The 10000-nt window shown below is 34.5% G+C and overlaps 1 protein-coding gene across 2 annotated transcripts in view; it reads left to right on the forward strand.

Moving 5' to 3' along the window:
* LOC137009460 (uncharacterized) overlaps window positions 1–10000 on the forward strand; it is a 59153-nt gene that overhangs the window by 6113 nt on the left and 43040 nt on the right. Inside the window, exons 2-9 of one of the 2 annotated variants that reach the window (XM_067371708.1) lie at window positions 2776–2894; window positions 3424–3546; window positions 3947–4021; window positions 4105–4278; window positions 4376–4533; window positions 6286–6546; window positions 6658–7243; window positions 9299–9461. In XM_067371708.1, coding sequence (XP_067227809.1) covers window positions 2862–2894; window positions 3424–3546; window positions 3947–4021; window positions 4105–4278; window positions 4376–4533; window positions 6286–6546; window positions 6658–7243; window positions 9299–9461 — 1573 coding nt within the window. In that variant the 5' untranslated portion in view covers window positions 2776–2861. Of the gene's footprint in view, window positions 1–2629; window positions 2895–3423; window positions 3547–3946; window positions 4022–4104; window positions 4279–4375; window positions 4534–6285; window positions 6547–6657; window positions 7244–9298; window positions 9462–10000 lie in introns of those variants that run through there. The other variant, XM_067371707.1, reaches the window with a different exon arrangement.

Consider the following 10000-nt stretch of genomic DNA (forward strand, 5'->3'; position numbering starts at 1 on the left):
AGGATGTGAACACTTCCTTTTTGTCAGTCTGTCATTTAAGTTATTTTAAGCAAGTGTTAATTGACAGCTACATATGAATATGTTTGGGGTTTTTGGGGCATTGCTACATAAGAATACAAACTTTAAACCATGTTGAACTCTTAATGTGGTTATTAAATGCTTCTTCAAATAGAACTTATTTGTGAAATTAAAATGTTAATTGACTATATTGACTAAAGCGTTCTTTAAAACTTCCACAATAATATAAGCCAGCTGGAAAACTTCCGGTGAAATGTCACTTGCTGGCGTGTTGAGCATCAATAGTGTAATACTTAGATTATAATCAGAATATAGTCACTTAAATAGTCAGGCATAGTATTCATTTTGTTATTCAAAGACGACAAACAAATAAATAAATAAATAAATAAAAATTTATTATTAATATTATAAATATTTATTGTGCACTTTAGTTAGATTTATTGAATAAAATGTGAGTTTTCACATGTGTGCCAAAATCATTGATCTTGCGCTGCACTGACTGACAGCTGCTGTGATTACACGTGGTGCTCGCTTTCTGTGTCATTCATTCACAAGAAAAGTTATTGTTTTTCATGAGATTTTACTTCATACTTCACCTTGACAAAATGTATTTTTAAACCTATAGTTATTTTATAAAGTTTAATATTTATTTAAAAGCGAAAAAACTATTAAAAGCTAACGGAAATGGCTAATAAATGCACCCAGAAGACCTTCATTCATCTTCGAAACACAAATTAAGATATTTTTGATCAAATCCGATGGATCAGAGAGGACTGCATAGACAGCAATGACATCTTCTCTCAAGGCCCATACTAAAAAACATATTTAAATCAGTTCATGTGAGTTCAGCGGTTCTATCTTAATATTATAAAGCGACGAGAATATTTTTTGTGCACCAAAAAAAAAAAAAAAAACCAAAACGTCTTTTTAACAATATCTAGTGTTGACCGATTTCAAAACACTGCTTCAGAGCGTTATGAATCTTTTGAGTCGAATTAGTGATTCGGATCGCGTATCAAACCGCAAAACTGCTAAAATCACGTGACTTTGGCGCTCCGATTCACTGATTTGATTCGTAAAGGTCCGAAGCTTCAAGAAGCAGTGTTTTGAAATCGGCCATCAGTAGATATATTGTTAAAAAGTCGTTATTTTGTTTTTGTGGCGCACAAAAATATTCTCATCGCTTTATAATATTAATATTGAACCACTGAACTTACATGAACTGGTTTAAATATGTTTTTAGTAGCTTTATGGATCTTGAGAGAGGAAATGTCATTGCTGGCTTTGCAGGCCTCACTAAGCCATCGGATTTAATATCTTAAAAAATCTTAATTTGTGTTTCGAAGATGAATGAAGGTCTTCTGGGTGTAGAACGACAAGAGGGTGAGTAATTAATTACATTATTTTTATTTTTGGGTGAACTAACCCTTTCATGACAACCAGGAAGTAACCGTGCATATACAGTAGTCACATTCAATCCAAATTATGGTGCCCATTTCATTGTTTGCCAAAATACATAAGTTATTAGTTATCTAAATGACAATGATCTAGGCAAATGTTTCCAAAGTATAGGAACATATCCTATATCTGTTTGAATGGGGAAATATCAAAATTACAGAAGCTAGTTTAAATAAACAACAACAACAACATTAATGAACAACATTAACATCACAAATGGTATCATAAACTGCTCACATCCCTCAAATTATATGATCAGTAAGTCAAGGCAACGTATGTTTTTACATTTTACTCATCAAAATAGCCTAATTTAAGCAATTTCAACTTTTTTATACGTGTTATACGAGATTCAACTCAGCTTTTTAAGTCAGTTAATATACATTGAAATGACTTGTACAACCAAGTTGATCATATTTAAAAATTTAGGTAGCAAATGAACTTAAGTTTAAGGTGAAATAGGTGGACATTTTCTGGTCCTGTGGATGTGCATGTGCATTTTAAAGTTAACAACAAATGAAATAAATTAGCATATTAAAAATAGGTTATCTGGGGCCAGTTGCATGAACATAGCCATTAAGTTAAGACTTTGTCTTAAGAACTAGAATGACCAGCAGTTAGTTAGGGGTAAGTCTTACTTTTCGGTATCAAATAGACCAATCTACATTTGATTTGATGACTAACCTATATAAGACTAGTCTTAGTGTTTTATGCAGCTGGCTCCTGATCATTATTGAATTAAAACTAGTTTTACTTGGCAACCATGAGTCTCTAAACATTACACTTTATTTAAGCTAAAATATGATTTTACAGCTGCAATAACTGCTTTAATGTTTGTTGTGGGTAAGTAACACACCACTTGCATGATCACAACACTCATAGAGAACTATTTTTGTACTTTATTTCAAGTTTAGTTGTCTTTTACAGCGCCATAGTGATTTGTGTTGGCTGTACTCCATCTAGCGGTTGAACCATTGCTTTACAACTAGTAAACAAATTTGGACATCCGTGTTTTATTTTACTTATGAAATTTGAGAGTACAACTAACGACATTCACAACAGCAGAGACAAAGACATAATATATAAGACATACATTTTGCTTTTTAAATGCCTCTCAACTGAGAGACAGACATTTTGGTGTGTCTCACAGAAAAATGAGAAGTCAGGTAAAGGGTGGAGGTGTATGACTTCATCTTTTTCTTTTTTTATCCTCAGGTAAGCCGCATTTAAGGAAGTTGCCTAGTAATAAATACACATTCCATACAAGCAAGTTCTCTCTCACACAAACACACCCCTTTACAGATGTCTACAGTCCTCAGTCTAAGTTTGACAACACTTTATGGTTGATCTGACATAAGTCTTGGTCTCCTGAAGTCCAATGAAGAAACATGGATAATAAAAAGACGGTGCATTTTCCTCAGGTAAGTCTCATTTCTTAATGCTATTCAAGTAGTCAGTGAAAAGTCTACAACTATACTGTGTTGAAAAAGTACAGATAATCATTAAAAAAAATGTATATTAATAAATAAACAAAAATAATAGCAAACCTCAAAAACACAGTTCACTTTGCTGTAGTGTGAATTCATTAAAAACAAGCTGTGTTCTCTATTTCATTTACAGATTAATGCAATGCATTTGTTGTCCCACACTGATTGACAGCTGATGACATTAATCAAAAGAAGAATCATCCTCTGTCTCTATATAGTGTAATAAAAAGTTACATTTTTACAAGAAGACCAGGCCCGTGTGTCATAGGGGAATCAGTTGTCTGCAAAGTGCACTAGCATGAAATACAAGATTAGAGTGACGGTTAATTGTCTGCCAAAAATATAAAACTTCCTCATTTCAACAGTCTGTCATCAGCGAGTTAAATGTTGCCAAACAATGACAGCATGTGCTTGTCTTAAGAATAATCACAGTTCTTGACTTAAACTCTCATTGTTTCTACAGCTCAGTAATGAAATGCAGCTGAATCTCATGGACATGGTGAAGTCGGGGAAACTGAGCATCGATGAAGCTGTAAATCAGGCAAGAAGTGGCACGATACAGAAGCAGAGGAACTTAGACCTCGAGGTGCAGTATGGGATCTGTCTAAAACTGACCCTCATGTTAAATGAAGACCTACATTGGAAAAATCACAATGCAATAGAATGACAATGCAAAAAATAGATCTTTTATTTAGTTTTGTTTTTAAAAAATATAAAATAACTTTGCAAAATGGGTAAGTCATTCAGAGTACACTCTAACTGAATTAGTAGCTCGTTTGTCATAAGTACTTGGAAGTGGCTGGTTAGTCTAGGCACAGTTCTTGTTATGGAAATGTTTTGTTGTCTAACCAGTCTTTGTGGGACGGGCCCTAATTTTAAGTGCAGATCTCTATGGTGATTTTAAACATCCCCATTGTAAAGTGACCTTTTGTACTGAGGAAGTATTCTTGATATTTTTGTTTTACATCGTCATGTTTCTGTTGTAGGAAGAACAGCCGTCACAGTATAACTTCAGTGTTCGCAAGTTCAACCGCTACATATGGCAGAAACGAGTGCTGCAGGTGTGAATCTATACACTGAAACACGTATTATTACATTTTAATGCAATTGACAGACATAACAAATGCACACTTCCATGCTTCAGATTGATTTCAGCACAAACCTAATGTGCAGCATCGAGAAAGGCATTGTGAAACGGCAGCTCCTGTTTTCTGATGTGAAAAACTGCCATGAAGCTACAGGTACCAGGTTCTCCATTTCGTTCAGAGGTCGGCCTGACTATGAACTGGAAGCGGCATCTTTAGAGGACAAGCAGAAGGTGAGAACGTTAAACACGTATCAAATCTACCAGCTTTTTGAAACCATGCATCTGCATCTTTATTGATGTATTTAAAACCATGTAATCTCATCTTCAGATCATGCTGCTGGTAAATCAGATCATCTACAGTAACATATACAGCCCTCCTGTGAACGGGTCTGTTGAAAGGAAAACCTCACACTTATCTCCAGACAACCTCAAAGAGGGTCAGCTTTTACTCCAGAGAGGAGGACTGGCATCATTCAAATGGAAAAAGTATGAACATTTTTTGGACATTTAATATTTTGCCTGCTTCTTGCAGACCAGTTGTAATTCCAGTTAGACTGGAACATATGTCACAAACATCTTATCCCTAACATGATCAGCTTTAGGCCATGTTTGGTAACATTTTAGTGTTGTTTACTCAATAAGGCAAGCTCATACTTTTTGAACAAACGCCTAACCAAAAGTATTATGCTATGCCATTTTTTTAAAAGTAATATTAGATATAATTTTTTTGAAACAGTTTTAGAAACTAGTAAAAGAAAATCCCATAGGCTTCCATTGGATCATAAATAGCAACCAGAATATCAGCAACACCTAGCAATAAACTAGAATCGCACACCTTTGCAACTGCAAATTTCTGGCAAGTACCCAGCAATATTTGCACAGCAAGCACCACAAAATTTCTTCTATTGCAAATTTAATGCAAGTTCATATAGAAAATAAGTTGGCATTAGAAATATAAATTTATACAAATTACTATTTTTTTTGTCTTGGCACCCCTAGCCACATATCAACTATCTTAAAGACTTATTAAAAGCACAAACATTTTTTTTATATGTTTGTGTTCTAATAAATTAATAAGTATTAAGCAATAAGTATTCATGTTTTGTCAATGTACCGCCCACATTTGAAAAAGATTACTGTTGTGGCCAGGTAAAAATATTGAAAAACTTGTTTTTAAACATTGTATATGTAATATATATAAAATATATCTCCTGTCTTTGTATATGCTGTTCAAAAGTTTTGGATCAGTAATAATGCATTAAATTGATCAAAATTGACAGTAAATACATATATATAATATTAAAAATATTTCCTTTTCAAATAAATGCTGTTCTTTTGAACTTTCTGTTCCTCAAAAAAAAAAAAAAAAAAAAAAAAGATAAGAAATGTTTCTTGAGCAGCAAATCATCATATTAAAATGATTTCTGAAGGATCATGTGACACTGAAGACTGGAGTAATGATGCTGAAAATTCAGCTTTGTCATCACAGGAATAAGTTTCATTTTAAAATGTATTAAAACAGAAAACATTTATTTTAATTTCTAATAAAATTTCACAATATTACAGTTTTTACTGTATTTTTGATCAAATAAATGCAGTGATCATAAGAGATTTCTTTCAAAAACAAATAAACAATTATACAGACCCGAGACTTTATATATATATAGGGCTTCTAAATAAAAGATTGGTAAGGTTTGCGTCACTGCAGCTGCCATTAGAAGCTCCAGATCCCATAGGAACCTGAAACTCCCTCTTAGGACTGCACATGCACATTGGCTCATCTAGCCTGAAAAATAAGCTTTTTTTATTGCTATTTGAGCATAAGAAACAACATTTATGAGACAGTTCATGTCAAATTTTGTTGCTGATTTGAAATATTTAATTTAATTGTGAGTTCGGCAATCAGTTTTTGAGATTTCAGGATTCCCCCATTCAGATAGATAGGACTTGGTCTTGGATGCTCAAAATAGTTGCCTGGAGGTGTTGCAAATATGGGCGCCGAGTGAACAGACTTTCCTCGGAAGGGACTTTGAATAGGGGGCTCGTAGACACGGTTTAGAGACATGGACTAGATGTTCACATGCTCCGACACATTCAATTCCCATTTTCATCACTTCCTGATCCTGTTCCCCAATTTTCTATTGTACAATTAATAAAAAAAGAGAAAAATAACAGAAAATGTATGTTTTTTTTTTTTTTTAAGATTACTAACAGTAAAGCTATGTTCTGCACTCTTAGATATGAAGCTCATCTTCAGACTGGTCAGCTGACCTTGTGGACTGTTGCTCAGCAATCTGCCAGCAGTGATGCAGATGAGTTTGCTTCATCCAGCGAGACTGTCTGGAATCTCTCCGACATTTACGACAGTGTGGGTGATAACAGGTGTGCTGGAGGTGATGGGACAGCTGTTATCATCCATCTCTCAGATGGTAAAGTCAGGGTGGAGACCTTCTGCACCACTGACACCTTTATGCTGGTCAACGACAAGAATGACTTCCTGTGAGTCAAGCGCTCTTTCTTAATCTTTACCTCGAAAAATAGTAGTCGAGAGTAAATGACTGTGACCGAAAGTTATCTCAACAACTCTCTTTTTTTAATTATCTTTGTCAGGTTCAGAATACCAAGAAGCGACCACATGACTTCAGAGGCAATAAAATATGAGCGAGACGCCTGGGTAAAAGCAATCAGACAAATATGTGTAGACTGGAAACGAAAGTCACAACATGAAAACTTCTATGAAGCCCCTGAAACTGCTCTCATTGACGATACAAAGTCAGAAAGTAAGACACAGAACAACCTCATGCCGCTCACACCTCCACCAGTGCCACCTTCAGCAAGACCACGCTTGCCCAAAACATCCCCAGCTGAGCCTGTAGATAATCCAACAACACTAGAGCCAGAAATCGTTTCCATGAAAGCATCAGAACCGGAACCGAAGCCATCCCTGACAGCACAGTGCAGATCTGTGCTCAAGCCAGCCGAGATGCCCTCAGCAGTGCCCGTGACCTCACCAGTGGCCACGTGCTCACCAACGTCTCTGACTTTACCGTTTTTACTGCCCCCACCATTGCCTGTGCCGTCAGCAGTGCCAGGTCCTGCACCGCCTGCCCCTTTGCCCCCTCCACTGCCCATGAAATCCAAGCAGCTTTCAGAGAGGACAAAAGCTTTTCACTGGGACCTAATGGCTCAGGATAAGGTATCTGCTCTTTTGTTCTGTTTTATCTGTGGGTAGGGCTCTAGATGTGGCAGATTTTTGGTCAGACCGGTGTTATTTTAGTGTAATTGAGATACTATTATAGTTTTTATTAATATTTTGAATTCGTTTTTTAATTTTATATTTTGCATTTCATTTTAATTTTAGTCAAGATTTAGTAATTTTAGTAATTTTACTTTGTTTTTGTCATTTTTAATAGTTTTTGCTTTTTTTTTAAAAAAAATGTCTATATATTGTATTTATTTTTATTTTATTTTTTTTATAATTTTATTTTACTATAAAGTTAAACTAAAAAGATGATAAATATTGCCTCGGCAACTAGTTGAAATAAAATACATAAGGTTAAGATTATTTAACGTTTATTTTATTGCAAGTAACGAGATGGCTTTTTTTATGGTGTTAGTTTTAGTTTTAGTTAACTATAATAATGCTTAGACAAAATACTGTTTAAGCCATTAAGAATAAATGCATTTGTACAATATAAAAACTGCTGCAATTAAATTGTTAGTTTATTCTAGAGCTGCACAATTTTGGATAAATTGAGAATTACAATTTAATTTAGTTTCAAATTGAGATTATGATTCTCCCACGATTCTGAACAGACAATTAAACAAAGGCCCTGTTTACACTAGTGCGTTTATGGTTTAAAACGCATAACTTTTTCTACGGTTATGCTTGTCGCTTACTACTCCGGCATTTTCGACCCTCAAAAACTGAGACTTTTGAAAACGCTGCAGAGCCATCATATATCATCAAATATAATGTAATTTACTAGAGGTTCTGACAAAATGTTAATTGCTGCAGTCTATTTACTGTAAAAAATATTTGAATGAATGATTCAATGACTCACACAGAAAGATTTGTTTTATTAGCGTATTTGAACGAATCTCTTGAATGAATGATTCAATGACAAATACATGTTTTCAATGGTCACTTATCGCCACCTACTGGAGTAACAATGTAATTGATGCAAATACTATTTTTACTATTTTACTATTTCGTTACCTCAATTTGCTAAATTGTGTATGATTTACTTTTTTGCCCTGCATGTCATATGCGGGGCTCCATAGTTGACAATATCAATTTATAGTGTCCATATCAATTTATTGTGTCCTTGCTGAATAAATTTATTAATTTCTTTAACAAAAAATCTTACTGACCACAACTTTTGAACAGTAGTGTATGTATACTGTTCATAGTATGGACATTTCTGTAGGCAGAGAATGCACCATTCACCTTTTTTTGTTTGTTTTTTTAAGTTATATTTATGGGCTTTTTGTGCCTTTATTTGGAGAGGACAGTAGACAGGAGACAGGAAAGCATTGAGCACAGAGAGGGGGGCAGGATCGGCAAAGGACCTCGAGACAGGAACTGAACTCGGGTCGCCATAAACGCATTTGTCGGTGCACTAACCACTAGGCTATCGCCGTTGACACCATTCACCTTTTGCATTTGCAAACAATATTCCCAGAATGCAATGCGCTTGCTTGACTTCCATTTGTAGTGTTACAAATTAAACTTTCTCAATCAGACTTATTATTTGATCAGCCCATCAATAGTATTTGTATGCAAAAATTTAAAATGCAAATTTTACGGTATTGCTGGAGCAACGTGCAGGGAGATCACATGACAGCAGTTAAACATTTTAAACATTAAATGTTGCATAATGTGTTTTTTTTTTTTCAAAATTATGCTAGTGTTCCATTTTGAACAATCATAGTTTTGTGTACAGGAGACTTTGTTTTTCATGAGACCTTAGTTTACTTATTTTTGGTGAAAGAAAGCCCCAACAGGGGCTCTTTTTTTAAAAATGTGTGTGATGATGCTTTTTGCTTGTAAATTCAGACAAAATGAGTCAATCAACATTTCATATTGCAATCGCAGCATGACATCATTGAAATAGTTGTTGCGCTAAATCTGTTTCTTAATATGTGATCATTTTTACATCTGCTAAAGATCACTTGCATTCAAGGCAATGCCTTGATATGTAATAATATCATATGAAATAATGGTATTGACTGTTCCTTTCCTTTGCAGATTGAGAAGTCAATGTGGTCTTGCAGGAACCCCAGGAAGATTGAAATTGACACCTCACGCTTGTACGAGCTGTTTGGAGTGAGAGAGACAGGCGGCTCCCGCGAAGCAGAGTCCACCAGTACTATGGAAATCATGCTGAATTCAAAGATCGCTCACAATTTCAGTAAGTATTGCAGGACCTCTCAGGCTATCAGATAATATCTTTAAATGAAAAGTACCCTTTCATTTTCATTATATACACTCTAAAAAATGCTGGGTTAAAAACAACCCAAGTTGGGTTGAAAATGGACAAACCCAGCGATTGGGTTGTTTTAACCCAGCGGTTGGGTTAAATGTTTGCCCAATCTGCTGGGTAGTTTTATTTAAACCAACTATTATTTAAAAATTGCTATATGGCTAGCTTAAAATGAACCCAAAATAGTTTGGAAATTAAAAACCAGATGCAATTAGAGACAACAATAATAGACAAAAGGTGAATGTTTATTAATAAGCTTTAATATTTTATTAATATAAATTCATTAATAAGCAATTTAATAAATGTTTATTGTTTAATAGTTATTCATTGAACATTAATAAATGTTAATTTCCAACATACTTTGGGTTAATTTTAATTAAGCAATACAGTAATTTTTAAACAATAGTTGACCTAAATAAAACTACCCAGCAGGTTGGGCAAACATTTAACCCTACCGCTGGGTTAAA

The sequence above is a fragment of the Chanodichthys erythropterus genome, chromosome 20 (assembly GCF_024489055.1).
Source record: "Chanodichthys erythropterus isolate Z2021 chromosome 20, ASM2448905v1, whole genome shotgun sequence".
In the NCBI taxonomy this organism is placed as follows: Eukaryota; Metazoa; Chordata; class Actinopteri; order Cypriniformes; family Xenocyprididae; genus Chanodichthys; species Chanodichthys erythropterus.